General features: G+C 40.8%; 1 protein-coding gene across 3 annotated transcripts; it reads left to right on the forward strand.

Moving 5' to 3' along the window:
* Nucleotides 1-4281: 4281 nt before the first annotated feature.
* dyrk2 (dual-specificity tyrosine-(Y)-phosphorylation regulated kinase 2) lies at nucleotides 4282-26258 on the forward strand. Of its 3 annotated transcripts, none has more exons than XM_005921075.3 (7): nucleotides 4282-4493; nucleotides 15042-15145; nucleotides 19336-19678; nucleotides 19792-19955; nucleotides 20522-20911; nucleotides 20996-21086; nucleotides 21693-26258. In XM_005921075.3, exons 1-7 carry the CDS (start codon nucleotides 4454-4456, stop codon nucleotides 22337-22339), a joined length of 1779 nt encoding a protein of 592 aa, XP_005921137.1. In that variant the 5' UTR covers nucleotides 4282-4453; the 3' UTR covers nucleotides 22340-26258. The 3 variants fall into 3 exon arrangements, with proteins under 3 accessions (XP_005921137.1, XP_005921138.1, XP_005921136.3); XM_005921076.3 differs by having other exon boundaries at nucleotides 4426-5046; XM_005921074.3 differs by lacking the exon at nucleotides 4282-4493 and adding an exon at nucleotides 10924-12669.

Raw genomic sequence — 26258 nt, forward strand, 5'->3', positions numbered from 1 at the left:
TAAAAGACATGGTGGCTGTGCAGAAGGCTGTGCCCACTATCCATAATCTGACCAAGATTATTTTTAGATTTGTTTCTAATGTTCTGTTTACATGAGTAACATTGCGCATTTCTGTCACTGTCTTTTATGACAGACCTGTAGCAGACTGCTGCTCACTGTGCAGGTGTAACATAGACAGTGATCACTCATTTAAAGTGAAAGTAGCATACCATAATAAACAATATATCTCATATGCTATACCTACCAATAATATGGATTATACACAACTTCAAATAGGAGAACATTACACTTATACATATACACTTCCGTGTATTCATAATACACTGAAAAAAAATTGTTGCCACGGAGAGAGAGAGAGAGAGAGAGAGAGAGAGAGAGAGAGAGAGAGAGAGAGAGAGAGAGAGAGAGAGAGAGAGAGAAAGTACCAGGGGCAGAAGGAACAACTGGAGCAGATGTGGAAGGTAAAGTCCAAATAGGATCAGAGGTCTCTGTCCAGAAGAGCACAGGCCTCGTAACAGCTAAGATACTGCACCAAACCCTCAAACTCCCAGGACTTTAGATTTTTTTTATTGTGTTTATGAAAAATAATACTAAAATCACCAATTAAAAACATGAACAAACAAACAAAACATAGTTATGGACACAAGTTGTTTCTTTTTTAAAATATAAATAATACATAAACTATAAATGTTTATATATATTTTTTAATGATAATAATGATGATGAGAAGACGAAATAACAGTCATAACAGTGCATATTTTGTATTATGCTAACCTCCTAGGACCTGGCGTCCAAATATGTGCAGTGTTGGGTAAGTTACTTTAAATTAGTAACTTAATTACATTACTAGTTACTTCTGTCAAAAGTAACTCAGTTACTTCAAGTTACTCGCTACTTTCAAAGTAACTAGTTACTAGGGAAAGTAACTTTGGTTTTACTCAGAATTCTCTTGTTAATGAGTTGCTTCCGTAACTGGATACCCAGCAAGATTGCTAGTCTTCTAGCTTGCTTACTTGCCACAAGTGCACTGTGCCACCTACCAACAGAAAGGAAAAAATAATGTGCACATTTCCATGAGAGAAATCCCACGCCTAGACCGTCGTTGACCGCCGCCATGATTCTAGCCTACGTCACAGCGTCACACGCTTTTTACATCCAACACGAAAACTGTAGTCGTGGTGCTTTGATTGTACTCAGAACTCGGAAATTCTGCCCTCCGAATAGGAAGATGTAGGTAACACCAGACTGCAGATGAGCTGCATACAGGGCTGGACTGGGACAAAAAATCCCGGGCATTTTGACTAGAGACCGGCCCACCATTATAGGAAAAATCATAAAGCCTTTGAATGAAAACAAACACTGTTGTGACAGTGATGTACACTGTTCTGATGGTATATATGCATCAATCTATCAATCGTTTGTTGTAAGATTCAGATAATTATTTTTTAAAAGCTAGACATTTTAAATGAGAATAAGAAAGAAAAGTATTTCTTTGTGCCCCCCTCTCCCTGTTAATGCCCTACCTGGCCCCCTGGCAACACTTTGCTAGACCGCCCCTGCACAGTTACCAGCTGTCAGCTACCTAAAAAAGGATCCTGGTGTTATTTGTCTCTCAGAAACAGTTCATAACTTCCCTTCAACTCATTCATGTCACCTAAAAGGTAAACCTGTTTCTCCATCACCTGTTCAGCTCTGATGATTCAGTAAGGACATCTCCTGGTTTCATCTTCATGTTTCCCTCTCACCACATATCCAAACCGCTATCATGACCAGCAGTTCAACATCAGTAACATCATAGCACCACCCAGCTGTATAGAAACTCCATCATGCTAGCTAGTACGCAGTACGAAAAAGTCAGCATAACGAAAATAAACTCCACCTAAACTTGGTTTATATCTGACCCAGATAGACTGCAGGTCATAACTTCTTACCTGAAGTTCAGTTCACCTGACACTCAGACCTGCGGCCACCTCGGGTCTCTGCTCCTACTACCTCCCCTTTCCCTCATCCACCTGCTGGCCTCTGTGGAATCTCTGCGATAGCCACCGCAAGAAGTAACGAATAACGACCCTATATAATTCCCAGTAATGATTAACGCGTTCCTGATTTTGGCATAATAACTAGTTACCGTGCTCGTTACCACAGTAATAACGTAGTTACTGTAACGCGTTAGTCCCTACACTGCATATGTGGACATCACATTTTGGGTTACTTAGACCAAAATACTCAACTTTGCCTACGCTGATCCACTGTAGGGAAATGTTCCCTCTAATTTTTCATGTGTCTGAGCGAACACACAAACTCCCTGAGCGTCCCTTGGACCACTGTGAGCAACAGCAGACGTGTGCACTGTGGTCACGCCAGCATCGAATCCATCCAAGTTACATGGTTTATTAAAATAATCAAATTACAGCGTTTACATTTATGTTAGACTACTTTTAATTAACTGCTTTAGCCCACTTACACTGAAAATTTAAAATAAATGTTGTTCATGACCTGTGTAGTATGTTAACACTATTGGAAGTAAAAAAGCTCTGCCTCGTATTATGAGTATGAGTCTGTGGTCTGGGAGAAAGTCCTGTAACTCTCTGTCTGCAAAATACAGTAAACAATGACCAATGTTGGGCAATTAATTATATAGTTACTTCTTCAAAAAAGTAACTGAGTTATGCAAACAACAAAGTTTTTTGCAGCTGTTTACCTAAAAATGCAGCCAAGGCGTTTTTTAAAATAAACATTTCAAACTATTTACAGAACAATCAGCTGTTCTGCATCAAATTTGATGCCACACAAATTATTTGTGCAACTCCCAAAAATAATTTCTCTCCACTATGAGATGAAGGAGAACAGTCTGATACCTGCAGGCCTGACAACAGGAGATGTATCACTCCTGTAACACCTGTAACATTCAGCAGCCGCCTCATTGTTCTGACACACGCAACAAAACTAGTGGCTACACTACACACTAACTACACAAGATTTGCGCTAAACGTCGCAAATGTCTCACATCTCAAAACACCGCCATCACTCCTAAAACATCCCCCCTTCCTAAACAACTAAATGCCATGTTGCCATATCATTTTTTTGATTGGTCAACATGGTACATTTTTCGACCAACAGGAAAGGGTGGGGGTTTTGGGCGTTGTTTTTGCTCACAGGCGAAGAGTGCTTTCGAGCGTTTTACTTATAAAAGGCCGTTTTTACTGTTTCTCCTGCAGTAAATATAAACAACGATAGTATTCAGGAAGAAAACCAAACATTGCATATATTTTTTATCATAACTCTGGTTTTATGTGGCCTATCAACACAATTTAAAAACTGGTATAAAGTCCACACTTTTCCGTCAATTGTTCCGTCTGTCCTGCTCACATCTCCAGTGGTTGTACATGTTGTCATTAGGCTTGTCATCATCAGAAGCCACGTGGTTTCACTCCACATCAGCCACGCTGCTTTGCTAGCTAAAACACCAGTGTCGGCACATAAGGACGCTGTCATAGCCTGTCAACGACGTTGATTAGCTGCCTATATATGAATGTGAATTGGCTGGACTATGGGATAAAGTGGCATCGTTCTAATCCCATACGGGAGCAGCCAGTCACTTACTGACTAACACTGCAAAACAGAATTGTTAAAGTATTAATTTTAATTTTTTGCGCCCAACGCAGATTTTCTGTGCAGAGACCATGTCAGCAGTGCGCAATTGCTCACCCACGCAGCTTAGAGGGAGCATTGCTTATGAGGACATTATACTACTACTGTTCTATCGAAATTTTAAATGAATATCCTAATATGTGGCTCTCATTTTTCTTAGAAACAAAAATTAGGTAAATTAGGTAAATTAAAAATGCATGCCGTGGAAGAGTTCGGGTTTTAGGAGGTTAAATTAAATTAAAATAGATTATATTATATTATATTAATGTTTTAAAATGAATATAATGAAGAAATATTCAATATTATCTCATATTATTTCACATTTTATATTTCTTATATATTACTTTATTCTTTACATTATCTTTTTACATTTTTATTTGTTTTTTACATGATTAATTACTGTATTTAATATTCATCATCACCAATGTACTATTTATCATTTGAAAATCTAATATAATCCGTTATTATTATTATTATTATTATTATTATTATTATTATTATTATTATTATCATTTATTGCTTCTACTACTGTAACATATATCGGTGATTTAACAGTAAACTATTATAAATAACAAAATTAATTTATTATTTGTTTTTGTTTGTTTATATTTAAATGAGGCGATGGAAACACTAATGCGCAGGTATTTCAATTGTCTCGGGGTCTGAAGGAGCGAGAGGAGGAGAAGTGGGAGGAGTAGGTAGAGGAAGAGGAGGGGTGGCTAATGGAGGAAGAGGAGGGGTGGCTAATGGAGGAAGAGGAGGTGTTCTGCACAGTTGAGTCCAGAGGAGAGGAGCGGCCGCCATGTTAACCAAGAAGCCCGTAACCTCGGTCCTTCCGACGGGTGAGCATACCCTTTGTATCTGACAGAAGGCACCTGAGCCGGGCCACGGTTGAGGAGATGCCCCAGTGTTTCTCTGGCTGTCTTTAACGGCAGGTAGTGAGTGAGACACGGAGGAGCAGAGCGGGTAGGGCTGGGGGCTGTGCTAGCTAAGTGGCTCCAGTACGAGCAGCCCTCCAGGCTCGCCTTTTTCGGTCTCTGCTCTTTAAATTAAGCATAAAAGCTGGGAACTAGCTGGGCTGACAGCGGGAGAAGTGAAGGAAGGAAAATCAGCTCTGTCCATCAGGTTAATTTTTAGCAAACAGATGAGAAGTGACAGCAGCAGTAGCTTTTCCCACAGTCTCTCCTTGCTCGGTTATTCCTTCTCCTGCTCTCCGTCAAGCTGCCTTTGTCACCGTGCTACTCCTCGGTGTCCTGGCTCTCCTGGTGCCCTGTGTGTGATGTTAGCTTTGCTGGTTTCTGTGTGTTTTCCGTTGCCGGGTAATTCTTGGCCTCCGGCTCCACGGACAGAAATAAATCTTCGGTCAGAGGTCAGTTGGTTTGCTCCACATTAAAGGTATGGTTTCCCCCTCCTATCACTTCCTAAAATCTTAAGGAGCTTGACAGCCTCACGCTGAGCGTTACAGCTGATATTCTGCCTTTATATTCATATAAGGATTCAGTGGCTTTGTGCTAGCATGGAAGCTCTTTATACACTCCTGGCGTCTGTGTTTGAACCATTAATACGAGATTAATTCGCTCTCCAGAGGTTTGACGATTGTGCTTGGTTTTATTTTTATTAATTTTTTTTATCATACACTTAATGTCAATAAATACTTTGATGGTTGGAGGCAGTTTCATTTTGCGTGATGAGCCTGATTGGTATATTAGCATTGCATTAATGCTGTTAGTGTGAGGAAGTCACAGCAGAAATTACTTATGGTATAAACAGATTAAAGGGCGTAGCCATCCATTTGTGCGTGGACTGTTGTTTTGAAGCCTGAAGGTTGGCCATAGTGGTTATTTTGAAGCTTTATTAGCCATAAACTCCTTTATTTACACTGATGGGCTATTTTTGGCTGGTGTATTTATAGACTTTTGGACATGTTGGATATAGACAGCCGCTGGTTTTTGGTCTGCTGTTTTGAAGCCACAGCTTTGGCCCATTTAGATGTTTTCTTGAAACCGGATGTGGGGCAGACTTGGGAAATTGTTAGCTTGGTTAGCTACTTTTTAATACTCTACTACTTTAAACCTTTGTTGCTGTTTTTTTTTGTTTGTTTGTTTTTTTGTTTGTTTGTTTGTTTGTTTGTTTTTAAGGACATGACCCTATTTTGGAGCAAATGTATAATATGTACAATTTACTTTCTTTTTAAATAGGGTGCTGAAAAGGCATTTAAAAATATTAATGAGTTGTTAGCTGATGTTAGCACTTGCTAGCATCATGATATTAAATGGAGTTCTAACTTTTGCTCATGGAAAATCTGTTTATATTTGTGCTAGGAAGTTGTTAGCTAGCCTGGTTAGCGAGGTACCAATGTAATTCACACTGTGATATAAAATGGTAGTCTAATCTTGGCTAGTGAAATTGGGCCTTAAATATACACACATGGATGTAAAAGCTAATGGTAGCCACAGGAGGGGTTACCTAGGGAACTATTCAGCAACTAGCTTGGTTGACAAGGTGATAACCAGGGTTACTGGGTTTTGGAAAACAGGCTTTATGTTTTGCTTATTGAGGTTTTGGAGACTCTTGACCACTAACCATGTGACTTAACTTATCCACCATTCTAGATGTGTGATAACTAAGGGAAGGGATCAAGTAAGTCCCCAATCACCCCAGTTGTGAGGTGGAAAATGAATATAATTTTTGTGAGCAATTTGTGGATTTTTATGGCAATCGTTGGAAAAATGATCGCTAAAGTCAGTCACGTAGGTCCCCTGGCAACTCTCCTGTTGCTAGGGTAAAAGACCCCGACTAGTGTGCAAAAAACTTGTGATTGCTGCAGTCACAGTTTCAGTGGAAATGAATTGACTTGTGTACAAATGTCATCCAGCTGCTAAAACGCTGAAAAGTGCGACACAAAATGTAAACGGAGGTTTACCTTTAAAGTAAAAATTACACCTTTAACTTCATTTTTACTTTTTGTTGTTTTTTTTTGTCAGTGTTGTAAATCGAACAATTTCTGCAGTCTCTCATAGTATAAGGCCCTTACCGGTCACCTGTGGCAATTTTATTTTGACTGTGTTGTTTACTGTCGTGTACTGTGGACCATACTATTTTTACTCTTTATCGTACTGGTAGCACAAAAAAATCCTTGTGGGATTTTTTTGAGCATTAGTAACAGTCACACCAGTCTCAAACAACCCTTGTTTAAGAGTAGAATCACATACACAAACTACAGTCCCAGACAACAGTTTAAGATCACTTGAGTGGGATTTGTATTTTGCATTGTTGGATCTTAACAAGGTTTCAAGTAGAGCTTCAACAAGAAGAAATGGGAGTGAGACAAAACATTTTTGAGGATGCAATTTATTGAAAACAACGCTTAAACTGAAACAGGCTATATATACACATGTATGTGTATACATACACATGCATGTATGTACGTCCTTATGGCATCTGAGGATAATGTAGGGACGTGTTGTGCATGGTGAAACGAGTATTTCTTGTTTTCAAGATTTGCTCTTATTAACTTGGCACAGTAGTAGTAGTTCTTTTGACTTACTTGATTGGTGTTGGCATATACCTCATTTTGGTAATAATATCTAGGTTTTGTTGTGCTGCCTGTTTCTGTTTGTTTTTACATAACAACCCAACTATTGTTACTGTTAAGTTGTTTTTCACAAGTTTATTTCAAACTGTGTTAACTCATCTTCACTCTAATTCTACAATAAACATATTTAAAAGAAATATCACGTGCTTCATGAAATAAATAACAGGTAATTTAACCTTTTTAGGCCTCATATATACAGCAACGTGTATGTCAGGCAGTTGTGCCAAATTTATTTGAAGCTTGTCTTGTGGATAATGTAAGGGTGTTATGTGTAGTAGCATGAAGTATATGCTTTGCAATGTATTATGCTATCTTTAGGAACTAAGACATTGCAGTTGAGTTTGATTGCACATTGCTGTATTCAGTTACAGTGATGTAAACAGAGGCAGGCAGCCAGATGTAACATAGCTCTGATATTATTGCTGTCATTTGCTCACAGCCAGCGATGTGCTGTCAGTAATGAAGTTTAGACAGTGGCTGATACAGAGTATAATTACTCTGTGATCACAGTCCTGTTTTTGTCATTTAAACTGTCAGACTTGTAGCAAGCTTTCCCTGCTCATCCCTCATCCTTGTCTAACCACCTGCTTTATAATCAGTTCATTAGCTGCTTGAATCAGAGTCTGTTTCCTGCTGTGTGCTGGCAGTTTGTGCCAGTTCATGCACTGTTTCCAGATCTGTGTCCCAGTTTCTCACTGTACACCAACAAGCATGGGGTGGATGTCGTAATGTTGACACTGCGTGCTGACAAATGTCTGTTAAACTGGCTCTGCTGCAGCAGCACACGGGGTTTTAAAAGGTGCTTTTGAGAGGAGGGCGGAGTTTGCAACTGTCTCGGTTATCTGTGTCAAAGCAGATGGTGCCTGGTTATCAGAATACCCACATTCAGAGAGTTTCTGTCTTTGAAAACATCACAGCTGCTTGTTTACAAGTAGTGCTGATCGTCACTCTCGCAGATAGATCGACAAACCTCGTTAATGTGGGTTTTTACCAGCTGCTGCTAATTAACAGTGATTCTGAAATGGAAAAGTTTGGATGTCATCGGGCTGATTTGTTCTTGTTTTCCATTTGAATGCACTACTGCTTAATTCTTGTTTCTTAACACGAGTTTCCCCAGTTTCCCTGTCTTTATCTTCATGTATCTGAGTGTCTGTGCCATAAAGTGACTAGTTTTGACTTCTAAAGGGCAAAAATAGGTGAAATTGTGAATTTTCTGATATTAATTTTCTTGGTGATTTTACCCAGAAATCAGGTTTCAAAGTCCAAACAGTGAAACTGTGGCTGAATTTGTGGCTTTAAAATAAAAAGATGCTGCTGAAAGGGAAGTGAAATGTTAAAAAGGCGAGGCAGCCTGAATAAGTATGATGACGGCATCCGATTTCCATAATTAAACAGAAACATGAATACCCAGCACATACCTGCCTCCTGAGGCGATAGGTTGATGCTTTAGTCCAGCTCTTGGTTTAGCCGCTGCTCTTTAAAAGTCGAGTTTGGATGAATTACAGTTTGAAAAGTCTTCACATGTGTGACTGAACAGCAGCAGTACGAGTCAGTTTACATCTTCATGACTGAAACAGTTTGTTTACCCTCCTGCGTAGTAATGTTAGCACACCACCAAAGGAACAGCAGCATATGTTGATAAAAACATACAAGTAATTAATGGCTTTACTGCAATTTTTACACTTTGTAAAGCCACCCAGGTTCTGTTGGACCATTTGGCTGAGCACTTTTGGTCCCCGGGCTGCATGTTTGACACCTCTACATTAGTGGATTGCCCAACCAGAGTCCTAACAGCCAATCGGCAGCTTCAAAACTGAGGGACTTTGACTCCACAGCTGTATGTGCTGCTAAATTTGGGTGTCATTAACACCCAGCCATGGGCGTCTGTTTTTTAAAAAAAAATTTTTTTTTATGATACTTCACTCACTGTTTTTACAGTGTTAGAAGTAGGGAATAGTGTAGAAGTTCAACTAAATGTCAGTGAGTCATCTACAGGACCCTGTGAGGGACAGCATGCTGTGACTTTGGGAGCTTCGTAGTTTTTTTTTTTTACCCACATCTTTTATATCTCCAGCACCTCTGCTGGCTTGTGACATTGCTGAGCGTCACAGCGCTGACTTTCCCACTCGACCGGTTGAGCAGCATGCCGAGCATGCCTGCCGGCTCTCTGGCATTTCCAGCTCGGTGTTGAGTTTGCATTCAGAGCGCTGCTTTTCCACTCCGGTAGCATGCATTTGTCGGGCGCGCAGCGAGGGAGGCTGTGTGCGCCTTCAGTACAGATCCCTGTTACACTATCAGTACGTGTTGCAGGAGCCCCTGCAGAGTTGATGAAGGGCTGAGAGCCCAGCAGGACACTGGATGGTCTGAGTTAGAGCCTGAGCTGCTCTGGAGATTTAACCTCTGCTTTTAATGCTTTTATTGGCTGATAATTTTATTTTTCTGACTGAAGCAAGGATATGGGCTCAAAATGTGGTCATAAATATTTTGTACTTGTAAAAAAGATTTGTGTGTGCGTAAAAAAGATTTGTGTGTGTGGACTTAGAAAAAAAACCCTGCAAGTTACAAGTACGGATTTTGACCCTATTTTTCTTCCTTTCATCTGATTGGTCAATGTCATGTCAATCACAAATGTAACAATCCAATCAGAGAACAGATGGGTTTGGCTGTCGGAGGGGCGCTTTTTTAAACTGCAGGTCTTTGAAGGGTGATACAGTTTGAAGCTGGAGGATTGCTATATAAATATCCGATAGCAGCTAGGTCCCCTAACTTTCAGTAGCTGTTGAAAGGAAAAAGTTGTGGTATATCAGTGGTTAGAAATACCATTATTACTTTAGGATTAGTTTAACACAAAGTCAGGGCTGACCCAGGACCATTGCTGTGAGTCACAGTGCGCAGCATAAAAGTCCTTTCACATTGGACGCAGGATGTGCTGCTAATGCTAACTGCTAACTAAAAGCTAGAAGCTGTGGTGTGATGCTAAAATTAGCAGGGAAAAAACAACGGAGAGCACGTCAGGGATGACGAGAAAGTGACAGGAGAAAATCCGTCCCGGTCAACCACCCAAACATCAATAACAGGAACCTTATACAGCGCTTCCCTATACACGTCGAACTTTCACAGGCACAAAGAAATTACGGAGGCTATCACTTATCACCTGACCAAAGATATGGCTCCCATCAACACTGTGCAAAACGAGGGATTTAGGAAAATGATCAACACCCTAGACAAACGCTACACAGTGCCGTCCCGCAACTATTTTTCTATTGTTGCACTACCTGCTCTATACACGCGGTGTCAATGTGTGTGTGAATGGGTGGATAACTGGATATGTAAAGCGCTTTGGGGTCCTTAGGGACTAGTAAAGCGCTATATAAATACAGGCCATTTGTTGTGTATTGGTTTGTTTATTTTTAATCTTAGGTGTAATAAAGTAGTGAATTTGATTTTTCCAGATGAATTCTCTCCACTTTAATGATTGAGTTGTATTTTTATGTTCTTTCCATGTTTCATACCACACCTTCTCAGTGGTTTCTTCATCCAGCTCTTTCCCATTGTCCAGTTATATTTTAGATAGCAAGGAGCAGACGGCTGAGTTTATTAAACTCCACCGAAACAATCTGCAGTTGCCATTAAAATTTAATAAACCATCATCTTGTCTTTATTTTTAGTTAGCACATACCTTAAACACTTAAAGCTGTAAACTAATGATAGTTATATAAGAGCAGATGCATGCTGGTGCAATAAGCTGTACGTTTTACGTCCAATGGATGCACGATCTGAATAGTCGACTAAGTGCAAAAATAATTGGTGACTAATCAACTATCAAAATAATAATTTGTGGCAGCCCTAGTTGACAAGATTATTAATCATTTAGAAATCAATATTGTCTGTATGGACAGCAATTTATAAAAAAAAAAAAAAGAAATGTGTAAAGCTGCGGTGTTAAGCGATGCGGATGAAAAATTTGTTTGCACCTAACTTTTGTGCTGGTGCACCTAAGAAAGGGGAAAAAAAAAAAGTTGGGCGCAACAGTGCAACTGTGCCAAAAAGTTAGTCTAGAGCCCTGATCTGACTACAGTGTTTCTGGCTAACTGATTAAAAGTTTTTTCCAATAAAATGTAATCAAATAGGCAAAAATGGCGGCTTTTTAAAATCCCAGTGTTACATAAAAGTTTTAGTTTTGGACTAACAAAAATTAGTCCACAGTCTCCGACTTCATCATGCAGTTGTTCGGCGTCCTGCGTCATGCCTTGTGGGCTTGCCGATGTGGTTTTGCCTCACCCTCCATGTCATCCTCATTAGCGGGATTAAGTTTGGATTAGAGGCGGAGAGCAGCAGTCCGGTCCATCTGCCTGCTTCAACTTGCACCGACACAGAAAGTCACTGGACGGTGGCCTGCAAGGGTCCTCTTTGTTTATCCATTTATTGTTTCCATGACGAGCCAGCGGAAGATTCTGATTTTCATTTCCAGCTGTTCGGAAAATATTTTAATGATCTGGAGCTTTCTGATTCACCGATGATTGAATTATTACAGAAATAAGCTCACAGGCATGACTCAACATAATGGGTGGGTTAGCTTACTGATCAGCCATACAAAACAGAGTTTGGGCTGTTTTTGTTGAAACCAACTTTACTTGTGAAATCTGATAAATGCTGATTTTACTTCAGAATGAGGCTTTAAAAATATTTTATCCTGAGAAAGTTGAGCCTCTACATGTGATATTTCCCAGGTAGCACATGGAAGTATCCTGTACCACGTCCATCTGTGCTGCAGGCATTTGTGTCTATAACCTCCTGAAACACAATCTGAAGCTCACAGTGAAAAGTCCTGATTGGCTGTGTGGAGGTGAGAAGAGTCAGCCACTGAACTTCTCTTTGTTGCTTTATGTTTTCATTTGTTAGTTACGTTTCCTGTGAACGACCCAAAGTGGCAGAGAAGACATGAAAACTTTGACTGTTGTCAGACACCTTTTCCCTTTAAACTCCTTGGAGTCCTGTCACCGTTTTCGGGGGTTCAGGTCAGAGCTGTTTGAAATCTGCGTATTAACCCTGTGCAATCAGTATGTGGTAATGTTTGGCCTGCTCTTGTTTATATCACTGGTTCCCCTTTAAAAGTGATGTGAAAGTGACTGCTTTGCTCCCTCAGAGGCAGTTCTTAAGTTAACAGACTCTGCTGGTTGCTGAGTTTTGATTTCCTGCTTCTCCTTTTTCACGTCGTCACTCTGAGTCGGGCCATGAACCATTGACAGCGGCAAAAGCTGATAAGTGTCTTGTTTAAAGTCCAACATGCTTTATCACCCAGCGGCTGTTTAAACTTTTGGCTCTTCAGTTAAGAAGACACTGTGACCTCTGACCCGTGCATCGTGTTGCTGTCGTCATGTTGCTATTAAAGAAGGTGAAGCTGCAGAGGGAGAGGCAGAGAGGTAGGCACTGTGTTGGAGATTACGAGGCTAAATTAAAACCTTCATCCTGCTTAGACTCTATAGGACTGACTCCAGAATGAACAGGATTGCTTTGGGTCAGTCCAGTCCAGAGCTATTTGAAGGCAGTTAGCAGGATGGTCAATGAGCTGTTTACATGTGGACTGGTAGCTAAGCTTTCAGCCACTTCAAGCTTTCTTATGCTGTATTTACATGGTACTGTACAGACTGCAGTGTTTCCCACAGGTTTATTTTTGGCACATGTGTATGTTTGTGTATGTGTCAACACAAAGTTTTTACACATTCGTCACCTTCACATGTTTCAGATACCAAATTAATCTTGGACAAAAATAACCCGGGTAAATAGAGATCGACAGACCACGTGACTTTCGCACGTTGCATTGTAAGTACGAGTGGCAGCAAAATTAAAACACTGCAAGCGCTAGCATTTCCAGCACCAGTAACCATTAATTCTGCGGTTTTAATCCCTACCTGCATTTTATTTGCTCTGAAAACAGTTATGTACAAAATGAAAGGAGAACACGGCAGGTCCGTACAGACAGACTTGACGAAAAGGCTATCTTCGCTCTGGAGTACTGGAAGAGAGAGGGGGCAGCGACAGTCGCTGTTCTTTCCAGTGAAAGGGATTTCTTGTACCACCGTGCATTTCGGGATTTACCCCGCAATCCAAGCCCTCAGTTGCCTCTTCGTGACTTCGGAAACATGACTTGAACAATTTTTCTTCCACGAAGGAATCCGATAAAAACCAATTGCTTTACCCGTTGGCTTCCAGTGGCTGTCATGCGACTGGCTATAGCAGTTAATAATACAACAGCTTCTTGCCATTCTTTGTGTCTCTGTTTATCTCTGTGTGACTGCTGTCTTGTGCGCGCTAGCCACTTGTACCCACAATCCTTTGCGGTTTTACCCTGGAAATGACGCCACATTTTCGATCTCTATACAAAATGCAGTTTTTAAATGATTATTTCATTCATTAAGAAAAAAAAACGTATCCAAAGCTAACTCATCTCATGTGAAAAAGTAATTACCCCCTCTAAGTCATAAATTAACTTTTATTGTCTGATTTCTGCCAGATCTGTTGAATTATTAAATTGCTTAAATAGAACCTGTATGATAAAGTGAAGTAGCCTAAAAGATCTCAAAAAGCAACAAATCATCCCAGGATCTAAAGAAATGGATGCGAAAGATCTGCTGGTCTGCTGCCGCAGCTCATCTGCTGCGAGTTTCAACATGTTTTGCATTCAGAGATGCTCTTCTGCATACCTTGGTTGTAATGAGTGGTTATTTGAGTAAATACTGCTTTCCTGATTGACGTTCAGCAGGTCATCTTGACCATGTCTGAGTGCTTTGAGGTGCTGCTGTGCGATTAGCTAATTGGATAACAATTAAATAAAAATTATTAAATAAAAATAAATGTTAGAAGCAGTTTACTCGCAGCAATTCAACTGCAAAAACCAGAAGAACATCATCTTTGTTACCTTGTGGCAGCGTGAAAAGGGTTTTTGGTGCAGTGATTAGATGGTACAATACAAACAGGAAATGTACACAAGGTCAAAGACTACAGCATCACAGAAAAAAGCTGTGGAGTCAGATTTCTCTTGTTCCAGGAAATAAAAAAGAAGATTAAGAGTTAACTTTATTCTTACAGCTCTTATCAAATGCAGATAACTTTCTTTAAAATTGAGAACTGGGGCATTAAGCTGTTTGAGTTTTATCAGCATGTCTAAGTAGGTGAAAATTGAAAATGATATACTAAGCTAATTCAGATTTAAAAATAAGTAAGTAAATGGTGATATTTTTATGACAGTTTTTTGCAAGAAAAGTTACAGATTAACTTTTCTTGCAAAAACTGCATAAAAATCAGCAGATCCTCACATATGTGGAGCTGCGTCTGTAGAATGTTTACAGATATTGTTTCAAGATATTTAGTTAATAACTGTAGCTCCTGTGCTGCTGGAATAACTGGAGGCTTTTCCATTCTTCCCATTCCTCCACCATGGTGTGAATTCAGCTCATTTTATCTTCGTAGACAGCACAGTGCTGAGTTGGTCTAAAACCTCTTAAAACCACAGTTTTAGTCTTCATTTTCGTGATACTGCCCAATAAAGGTTGTGTAACTCGTCAGGTTTCCCATCTATGACTCAAAAAAAAAAATTCATCTTGGCTTCCTCCTGAGGCTAAAACACTCAAATTAAGAAACCTTTTTTTTTCTTTTTTTTGTTTTTTTTGTTTGTTTGTTGTCCAAGCAGGACTAGTTGAAACACAGGCATTGGTGTTTATGATGTAAAAGGCATTAAAACACACATGACAATAACAAAGCTGTCATATAATCATCTTTTCTCACTCTCTTTCAGGCAAAACGGGCGAGCCGGTCTACTCTCCCGGTCACAACGGCTCTCAGGCCACGTCGCCTGCCGCCCTGCCCCCACTTCGCAACAGTAACCACCATCATTTGACGGTATGTCTGCACACTGCTTTATCATTTATTATTTTCACTTCTTTGTCATTGTTGTGTTCAAAATAACACATGTGAAGAGCATAAAGCGGATATCGTGCCTAAGTATCTGGACTTCTTCCTCTTGATCTCAGAATCTTTAAAACTTAGATGAACTTTGAGTAGTTTGCTCATTTAGGTTTAACCAAAATTCACAAACTGTGTAAATGTGCTTTGATGAAATTAGTACTCAAACTGTGTTTTCTTTTACCAAAATACAAAATTTTTCTTCCAACTAGGCCAATTATGCTTTACCTACTTTTAATGTTTGAGGTGACAGTGTTGCTGCAGTTCTAGGAAGCCCTTATTATACAAAAGCTTTCAAAGAGCCGCCTGGTAAAACAAACGGAAGAAGAAAAAGACTATGAACCCTGCACGCAGCAGGCTGTCAGGGAGCGAGGGGAGAGAGCAAGCCGTGCGCCGCCCTAATTGGCTTTATGTGAACGCAGGTGAGACTCGGTAGTCTATCAGCACAGAGGATGAACCACAGAGCAAGGGCAGGATAATAATGATGATAGAAAAAGTTGAAAAAAAGATGCCTAACAAGGTTTTGAACAACGATGGTAGCATGCAGAAGTCATTCAGATCGCTCTATCAGAATCAGAAAGTCATTATTTATCCCCAAAGGGCAATTATTTTATATTTGTTTATCTGCTCTTGGCTCTGTGTGATGTCACGAATAGGGAATGTCACTAATAAGGTCATTTGAGTACCTCAGACTAGTTTATATCCTCTTTTACTGTGTGGTTCTCCTTTTTTTTTTCTTCTTTTTTTTTTTCTTCCCTATTCTCTTTCCGCTCTCAACAAATTGGGGTTGATGGCTTCCCCTCCAACAGTGTCTTCCTGTTAATAGGGAGTTCTTCCTTTCCACCATCACAGAGTGCTTGCTCACAGGCAGTCACCTGACCATTGGGGTTCTTTACCTTACAATACACATGGAAATTAAAATTGAGCAGTCTGCTGAGCTGAATAGAAGCTCCACTCTCCTCCTGCTGTTCAGATCTTCTGTTTGTGGGAGGCTGCCAATCAGGAGATTAAAGGAAGTGGATGAACTACACCAATGTAGGGGTGGGCGACATAAACGATATACGATAGAAACCATATAAATTTGGCCAACGATAGAGCGTTATAGTCAAAATCTCTATCGCGCATGTTGATGATGTCATCAAGCTGTGCCTGTTTTGGTCGAAAGCATCGCAGCGGCTAAAACCATTATCATCTGCAAATTATGGCGGGCGACAGTCATAGCAAAGAGATGAAGCACTTTTGAAATATGAGGAAAGCCAAAAACTGCGCTTCCTCCACTTCCGTAACATTGATTCATTAATGTTGAATTCTCTCGCAGCTGTTCTATTCCCGTGTTGTTGCAGTATATTAATAACTAACCTCATATTGTGGATGAATAATCTCAGTTGTTCTCCTGACTGAAGTTTGGCCCGTGTATAGCATTCTGCTATGCGATTGCATTTGTCCCTGACCACCAGAATCTCACGTTAACTTTTATTGAGTGGGGGAAAAAAGTTAGCGTTCATCCTCCAGCTTCACTGTGCTAATGTTATGCTAACATAGCTGTGTCGCTAGCAATCACGTAGCACAACATTATATACCAGGTAGTCCAACTTCAGTAACCCTGCAAACGCCACTGCTGTTTAGTTTTCTGTCTTTATTTATGTCGGAAGTGGTAGCAGAGCTGTACGTTTTAATTAGTTTCAAAAATCTCTGTCAGAACATGGTATGAGATGTTTAGGTGGAAACTAGTGAGCTAACTTCCTGTTAACTTCTAACTCCGTTAAATTTAATAAATTCTGTTTTCATGGATGTAAAACTTAATTGTTACACCCGATAAAGCAGCAATGCTGATGATTTAATTAAAGATGAAAGAATTTAGACCGTTTTTAACTCTTAGTGTTTGTTTGGCTTTGGGACCTGAAGAGGACGGAGTTTTGGACCCAGATTGCTCTGCGAAGCTCCCCACTACGGCAGCCGTAATGCTCTGACAATCCATCAAGCAGTGCGGCTTACCAAAGTTGTACTAAAACATTTTTTAACAGATTTCTGCACGCCAAAATCAGTTCGAGATCAGTAAGCACAACCAGAATTCATACATAAAGCACACTCTCGATTTTTGAGGAAATTAAAGGATTTTAAGTGTGCCTTATAGTGTGGAAAATATGTTATACAGAAGAAAATAATATATCGTGATATATATCGTTACCGCACGTGCTTCAAATTATATCGCAATATGAATTTTAGGCCATATTGCCCAGCCCTACACCAATGCCTACTTTAAAATAAATAACTGTGAAGCTGTTACCAAGAAGAATGTGAATCTGATCCAGTTTAATTATAAACATTAAGTCTGCTATTGTGCCTCAGGTACATGGTTTTATTCTGATAGTCATCAGCAGGTGAATAACAGAAAAAGTGATGAACAGATTAGCGGCAGATGTTCTGCTCAGACCTTTGTGGTCAGCAGCTTCGTGCAGGTCGTGATTTTTGAGTTTGATTCAGATTCTGCAGCTCAGGGTTTTGTCCCGTTCATCTTGGCTCATCGTTGGGAGAAATAAGCTGGTGAAGTCATCTGTCGGTGTTGGCGTGTTAGCATACTGTTAGCGCCAAGAAGCAGCACTTCTGTGCACCAGCCTGCTGTAGCCACATGGCTAATAATAGCCTCCTGTGCCAGGATGCTTTAAACAGCTAAATGGTTTATAGGCTGGTGTGAAGAGCAGACACACGCACACACAAGACTAATGCTATAAAAGAAATAATGCATCATTTATTTGCTCTGTTTATTTTATCGCCACTTTTGTACATGATAATGACGTTTCCTGTGGCACGTCAGTGGAATCTCTTACCAGACATTAACATTGATGTCCAGGACGGCAAATCGGAGGCTTCTTATCACTTGGAAAAAGTCACATGTTTAATCAAGGAGCAAATATTCATTGTCAGAAACTGATCTTCCAGCCTCAAGTAATTTACCTGCATTAGTGTGCCTTAAATCCGGTGTGCCTTATGGTCTGAAAAATATGGTACACAAAAGAAAAAATAAATAAAATTAGAGCTCAGCATATAAAAACATTAAGAATTTTATTGCATTATATTAATGAGGGCAACCCAACGACAAGTGAACCCTGGAAGAAATAAAATCGTATATTGGGGCAAATTCTTTAATCACAGTTGACTGATAATTCTGTACCGGCAGTTTTTATTTCTCAGTAACGATTGAAATGAACAGAAATGTTGATTATTCTTCAAAATAACTGCCTGAATATGTACCTGGAAACAATTCAAGATGGGTGTCCAGTGGCTAACCTTTCACCTGAAAGAACTCATTTCCCAGCCCTCTTATATAAAACCATTTAAAAACATGGAAATATTACACCTAGCTTTTTTATGTATGTTTAATAATAAAAATAAATAATCTGCAGATTAATGAATAATGGAAATCCTTGAAGGAAAGAAGCAACATTTGGCTGACTGAGTTGAGGTGTAGTCAGGTAAGGGAGGAGTCAGCAGAGCCACATGTCATCTTATATGTCACTGTAGCTGCTGAGACACACACACAAACCTGTTTGTGTGAGTGTTTCATCTCCTGATTTTCATCCTCATGTTTGTGCCACCGTGTCCTCAGCTGCCGGGTCACGAGAACACACACTTACTGTGTTTTTGTGTTAAGCACCAGGTCTTTGAACCAAGCCGCTCTGCCGTGTGTGTGTGTGAGTGTGAGAAAGCACCTCTGTTATCTGAAAGGACCCAGGTGTGCTGGTCACCACAGCAACGGGGAGTGACTCAGTGAGCAGGAGACAAAGGGAGACAATGAGACGGAGACGGAGCCGCCTGTTAATCAGAGGGGGATAATTTCCCGGACACAGTTCATCTTTCCGGGAATAGTTTTTGTCTAATTCACTCATTTCTGGGTGTTAATTATCCATGTTTCTCTGAGAGCGCACATCCAGGTCCATATTTGGATGACACACATCAGAAAATGAATAATTAAAAGGAGAAAAATAAAGTCCCAGAATCTAAACTTAAACCAAAGACGAGTGGCCACCTGCTAGTTACTGTTTTTAAATAAACTTCGGTTTCCTCGGCTCAACTTGCAGAGGACTCTCTCTTATTTTTAGCCAATGTTTCCCTCTGTTTTCGGTCAGGGAGGCTCTAAAGTTGCGATGTCGGACGCCGTCCAGCTGTCATCGCAGTCGCAGGGCCACGTCACTCAGCTCTATGAGGAGAACACCAACAAACGCCCGGTGCTGACCTCCCAGCCCAATGGGCTGGCTCCAATCAGCTCGTCCCGACCTGGCTTGCCGCTGCCAGACCGGCAGACCTCGACGTCAGAGCCTGCCCACCACCACCGCCAGAGCAGCGCAGCCTCCAACAAGTCGACGGACAGCAAGCCGAAGGTCAACCCCATGACCCCGGAGCAGGCCATGAAGCAGTTCATGTCCAAAATTTCGTCATTCGAGCAACACGAGATGTTCAGCTATCCCGAGGGTGAGTGTCCCTAACCACTCCGCCTGCAGATGGTCGTTCTGATTGATTAGAGGTCGGGTGTATTGACAGGAGAGAACCACTAATAACTGATCAATCATCTGCTTCCTCCTCAGTGTATTTTGTTGGCCAGAATGCCAAGAAGAGGCAGGGGGTCCTCGGTGGAGCCAACAACGGGGGCTATGACGATGATCAGGGGTCTTACATCCATGTACCACATGACCACATCGCATATCGCTATGAAGTCTTGAAGGTCATCGGCAAGGGCAGCTTTGGACAGGTATGACTGCTGACCCCCCCTAATTTCCTGTTTTTAGTCTCTGAATTTTTTTGTCTTTTTTTTTTTTTTTTTTTAAAGATTATTTTTGTTGACTTTTTATTAAATTTTGTTTGCGGTTATGTTTAGTTCCTGACTTTTTAAGAGTGATGACAAGTTTTAGCGTCTTTGTGGTAATAATTTTTAACCTTAATGCCTGCAGAAGATTCCAGATGATGTTGTAGTTTGTAGCAAAGACAGTAGAGATGGTTATTACACAGCTTAGCAGCTGAGCTTTGTTTGCTTTATAAAGGAATGCCACAACAAAAGGAGCTTTTAGTTATCAGGTTATGAGTCTTCATGTTTAATTTTAAGATGAATTTTTTAATAGAGAAATAACAGTTGTAGAATAGAACCAGGAAAACTATGAATATTAAAAATATCTTTGCATACTCCTCTATTCCGAGACTTTAGTTGGTGTTTTTTTTGTTTTTTTTGTTTTGTTTTGTTTTTTTTGTTTTTTTTTTGACATCAAGAATATCTAATCTAAGATTAATGACGGCATCATGCTCTTCCTTTTCCTCCTGCAGGTGGTGAAGGCCTTTGACCACAAGACTCAGACACATGTGGCTCTGAAAATGGTCCGCAACGAGAAGCGCTTCCACCGGCAGGCAGCGGAGGAGATCCGCATCCTGGAGCACCTGAAGAAGCAGGACAAGGATTCAAGCATGAACGTCATCCACATGCTGGAGAACTTCACCTTCCGAAACCACATCTGCATGACCTTCGAGCTCCTCAGCATGAACCTGTACGAGCTCATCAAGAAGAACAAGTTTCAGGGCTTCAGCCTCCCGCTGGTCAGGAAGTTTGCCCACTCCATCCTACAGTGTCTGGATGCACTGCACAAGAATCGCATCATCCACTGCGATCTCAAGCCCGAGAACATTTTACTGAAGCAGCAGGGACGCAGCGGCATCAAGGTCAGCTGCTGTAAACGAATCAGAGGAAAATCCCCTTTCTTCACTTCACAGACCCTTTCAAACTGCTTCTCTTTCTCTCCTCAGGTCATAGACTTTGGTTCCAGCTGTTATGAACATCAGAGGGTTTACACCTACATCCAGTCCAGGTTCTACAGAGCACCGGAGGTTATTCTGGGTAAGAAAAACATTGAGAAAACTGAGAGCAGCGTTTCCTTTCACATATGGAAGACAAAATAAACTGGCACGTTATAAATTACTCAATAAAGATATAAAAGCCATTAAATAAAAAATAATATTAAAAATATAGAAGAAGACTGAATTTAGGGAAACTGATTTAAACATTTTAAATAAATAGTAATAAAATATATATAAAATTACGTATTTAATTTTTTAAAAAAGGTTTTTAACCAAACTAGTGATCGCTTTTGAGCTCTGACAGCAGGGCGTTTTTTTTTTTTTTTCACTTTTAAGATAATGTACAGAATAAAAGCTTGTTATTCTGACTTTAAATGAGAACCAACCAGCGATTTAAAAAAACAAACAAACAAACAAACGAACGTTTCCCTTTAAAATTAATGTGCATCAAGTTATCTTTGCAATTTAATAATAGATATAGTTATTATTACTTTCATTCTGATGTTTCAGGAAACTCTTGAAAGCAGTTAATCGCAGGAAACTGTCTTTGGACTTCCTGAATGTGACTGCTTTACTTTTTGTTTGACCGACTAGCCAATAATGACACAGGCTGGATTTGATGGTGACCCTCTTTCTTCTCTTCCAGGCTCCAGGTATGGGATGCCCATCGACATGTGGTCTCTGGGCTGTATCCTTGCCGAACTGCTCACTGGTTACCCCCTGCTGCCGGGCGAAGATGAAGCTGACCAGCTTGCCTGCATCATCGAACTCCTGGGAATGCCCACTCAGAAGCTCCTTGACGGCTCCAAGAGAGCAAAAAACTTTGTGTCATCAAAAGGCTACCCACGGTACTGCACCGTGACCACGCTACCCGATGGCACCACAGTGCTGAACAGCGGGCGCTCGCGGCGGGGAAAAATGCGCGGCCCCCCGGGCAGTAAGGACTGGAGCACGGCGCTGAAGGGCTGCGATGACGTGCACTTCATCGACTTCCTCAAACAGTGTCTAGAGTGGGACCCGGCACTCAGGATCACGCCCAGTCATGCGCTTCGGCACCCGTGGCTGAGGAGGCGGCTTCCAAAGCCTCCGTCAGGAACCACGGCTGGAGAAAAGACCTCATCGTCCAAACGTGGCACGACCACTACTGATGGCGCCATCACCTCCATCTCAAAGCTCACCACCACCTCAACCACCACGTCATCCTCCTCAAAAACCAGGACTAACTTAGCAGCTATCACGGACGCCAACGGAAACATCCAGCCGAGGACAGTGCTGCCCAAACTGGTCAGCTGAGAGTGAATGCACCCCACTCGCTGCAGGGAGGATGGCAAACCAGCCGAATAAATAAACTGGTTTCGTCCAGTTTGACAAACGTTTGGTTTTTCAGCGTTGTTGGGGTGCATTCAGAATAAACACGGCATGGAAATGTGCGGATTGGCTACTCCGCCGCACAAAACCCAGTTAGATGAACTTGCTTGCGTTCAGGAATGCCTCAAATCCTCAGTTTTACATTTTGAGCAGTGAGACACGAAGTAACCGCACATTGTTTGGACCCGACTGCAGCGCCACTCAGACAATCAGAACTCACTATACCGCTCTGTAGCTCCAAACTCACAAACACATCAACAACATGGTGCTGACGGGGGAACAAGGCTGTTTTTAAAGCGTTTTTAGTACAGAATCTTTTTAGCTGGTTTGATTAATCAATTTAACAGCTTCAGTCTTACAAGGTTATATCCAAACACAGTGTAGGGCCTTATGAAGGAGGTTTATGAGGTTAACTGACAGTTAAGTTTGATATATCCTTTTAATTCTAAAGGTATAGTTGTGCAGTGATTAGCTTTCTAGTCTTTGTTTTATGTCAGAGTGGAAAAAAAGTTTGTTGGGTTTTAGTTAGGGGTAGATTGGTGGTGTTTGTTAAAAGCCCAGCAGAACCCACTCCCTGCTAGGTAGCTAACTTTGTTAGTTAGCTTTTGTTTTACAGTGTAGCTAGCCTTTTTTTACCGTGCTAGCATAGTGCCTGTCAGCTGGCTAACTGCTAGCTGGCACTGGTTGTTGTTGGACAGCTACATGTTTCTTAGCTGTCCCTTTGCTAGCTATTTACCTTTTGACTTGCTAGCAGTTAGCTTAGCAAATTTTAAATCTGTCAGCTAGCTATAGCTGGCTCCACGTTTGCCTTTTTTGGCAGTCTGGCGGCTAGCCTTATCCGGTTTTTAGCCATAGCTCGTTAGCTCTTCACTGCCCAGCCTTACGAAGCACAGACAGAATGAAAAAGATTTTTAATATCTACACTTTTTGTTTTTTGATGGGGATAAAATAATGCCTGAAAAGAAGAATGTTTGAAGTAAACAAGCACCAGTTTTTTCCTTTTGTAATGAATCAAAACTGAGCACTGAGGGCACGAAATGGGGTTTGAGGGATTACCACAGAGGAGCTGGTTTAATAGTAACATTATAAACCTCACAGCAAAGAGCATGGATTTAAAAAAATAAATAAATACATTTAATGTTGTAAACCAAAGGGGACAGTGAAGAATTTTCTTAAATAGCCATTTTAAATAGTATTTAATAATAATTTGTCATTGTATAGAGAAAATAAAAGATGATTGTTGACCGTTACGCGGTAGACGTATCACCTGAGCCCAGAAAAAAAAGTTTATCTAAAATTAACTTATACACAAATCCTCATGTGCAACAAAATGAGTGTAAGCAACTTTGATTTTCAAAGTACCATAGGTTTACTAAGCTCCTCCATTTGGTTTTTCTCAAAGTATGGCGAGGTTGTTTTAAACCACAGCCTTTAGAGCCATTTGGAGCATGATATGTAGTGAATACCCTTTTAAAAAAGTAACAAAGAATAGTTAAGGAGCATCTACGTCAGAATGGATCGAGCAATAACATCTAAAGTTTAGCCTTTCTTTTTTTTTTTTTCTTTTTTTTTTTTAACTTGCGGCAGTCAGTGAGCGATTAAAGGTGAATACCAATGGGACCTAAGCATAGTGAGCCACTGCGTCTGGCCCTGAATGACGCAGTAAAATTACAGATTAATTTAATGATTATTGATTATATAGATCCAAAAAGAAGTACATTTGCTGATACACGGATCAGAGTTAATTATTGAAAAATTTATAATGGGACGGGAGATGATTTTTATTTATTTGCGACACGTTAATATTTATTAATCTAATCTATGTATTACGTGCAGTTTATACTGTATACTTGAATGTGTGTGAGCTGGATGTATGTACTTGTGCGTGTATGCGCGTGCGCAGTATAAAGGGTCTTTTTGTTTGTTTGGGTTTTTTCTAAAGCTTGTTCCCTCAACCCTGCATACTTTTACACACACACACACACACACACACACACACACACACACACACACACACACACACACACACACACACAGCTGTATCTGACGCACTCTAAAACTATAGGAAGATGACGACTAGGAGAAAAGCTGGCCCACAGATGGCTGTGTGCACCATCAGCCTGGTGATGTAATGTAGCACGCAGGAAGTGGACGACGATGCTCATAAGTAACTCTTGTTTAAAAACAAACAAACAAAAAAAAAAAAACCAGACACTACCTGCTCCACCCATCTCAGGGGAAGCTTTGTCCCCCTTCTGGAGGAGGAAGAGGAGGATAAAGGGGGGGATCCTCTCTGATGTTGGTTTGTTTTTTTTTTCTGAGGACTTGATTGGTTGAGTTTTTTTTTTTGTTTGTTTTTTTTAATTCAGTGAGATGAAGTGCAGAGAGCTCATAACTGTGTGCCTTCAGTATCTCTTGCCATGTCTCTCTCACACACACACACACACACACACACACACACACACACACACTCTTAAAGAGGTGATGTCATAGCATCAATAACAAAAATGAACAACAAAACCTCCCAGGAAGTCCGTCAGTATCCTTTGGTGCCACTCACACCAGCATGGTGAGATTTAATGGCTTAAGAGTCTGGATGCTGATCAGTTCCTGGTTTGTTTCAGTAAAGCCCAAAGACACCTTGTGAACCCGTGTGACCTTTGACCTCTAAACCCCAGCTTGTCTTCACTGATCTGATACAATGGTTTTGTGGTCAGTGGAGACTCAAACACATGTTTAGCACAGTTTACAGAGCAAACAATAGTGCAGCAGAAAGCTCAAACAGTGGACACAAACCCCAAAACGCCCACATTTGACCCTGTGGAGGTGTTCTTGTGAAAAATCAGTCCGGCTTTCATTTTGATCTAGGAAACCGCTGTTTTGCTCAAATCCCAAGCCCTGGATACATTTTAGAGGTTTTACTCTTGATTCTTAATACTTTTGACTGTAAGCAAGTCAGATTTATAGCTTTCTGTATAGTCACTCTGAGTCCTGACCCACTATAAATGGCAAACTTCCTGCCATAGGTAAGACCATATGGGGCCTGGAGTTGTGAATGAATCAAAAAACGATGTAGTAATACTAAATTAGTGCCACCATATTTCAGTACCTGTATCCACCTGTGAATGGTTTCCCTGTTATTGCTATCTGCTGCATTACAGAACATGCCAATTTACCAGCCAAAGTAGCTTTAAGCTAACCTGTACCGACATCCACAGGTGTGTGTGTGTGTGATAAGATGATTTTTGGGGTGGGCAGGGGATGTATAACATGGCTGCACAATGTATAGACACATATCAGCCCACTGTCGCCATCTGTCACTGTGGTACAGACCAGTGACACCTGCTGACAAGAGGGCTAAGCTAACACTAGCCGTTCGACTGCTAGCGCCCAGCCGCTAGCTGCTGCACTGACATTTGTTTTCTTTGCAGTGATGCTAACACTAGCCTATTGCTAAATAAATGCTAGTAGCACATTTTTACCTGCTAGCGTTGAGCTCTGCACAGAGAGTGCTCGTGCAAGCTGTTAGCATTAGCATTAATGTGGTTTTAAAGGGTTTTTTTTTTTGTGTTTTGTGTTTTTTTTAATTTAAATATTCGTACCTCAGATCGCTCAGTTATTATGATTATAACCGCTGTCACTAACACCCAGGGCATTTGGTTGATTCTACCAAAGTGCATTCCTTTACAAAGCTAGCTCAGAGCTAGCTGCTCAGATAGACACGCAGGTAGGTAGGCAGGAAGTATGAAAGAACGCAAAGGGGAAGTGGACAGAAAGGCGATTGAGTGAGAAGCAGCTGTTGTTATTGAGATCAAAAGAGCATGAATTGCTTTGTTTTGTTTTT

The sequence above is a fragment of the Haplochromis burtoni genome, unplaced genomic scaffold, assembly GCF_018398535.1.
Source record: "Haplochromis burtoni strain Fernald_Lab_line unplaced genomic scaffold, NCSU_Asbu1 Contig_44, whole genome shotgun sequence".
Taxonomy (NCBI): domain Eukaryota; kingdom Metazoa; phylum Chordata; class Actinopteri; order Cichliformes; family Cichlidae; genus Haplochromis; species Haplochromis burtoni.

Excerpts from the sequence above, each read along its gene's own strand:
- dyrk2 (XM_005921074.3), top strand. The coding sequence starts at position 12,624 with ATGTTGCTATTAAAGAAGGTGAAGCTGCAGAGGGAGAGGCAGAGAG. Across the intron at positions 15,146-19,335 it reads GTAACCACCATCATTTGACG|GGAGGCTCTAAAGTTGCGAT; the intron begins GTATGTCTGCAC and ends GTTTTCGGTCAG. Across the intron at positions 19,679-19,791 it reads GATGTTCAGCTATCCCGAGG|TGTATTTTGTTGGCCAGAAT; the intron begins GTGAGTGTCCCT and ends CTTCCTCCTCAG.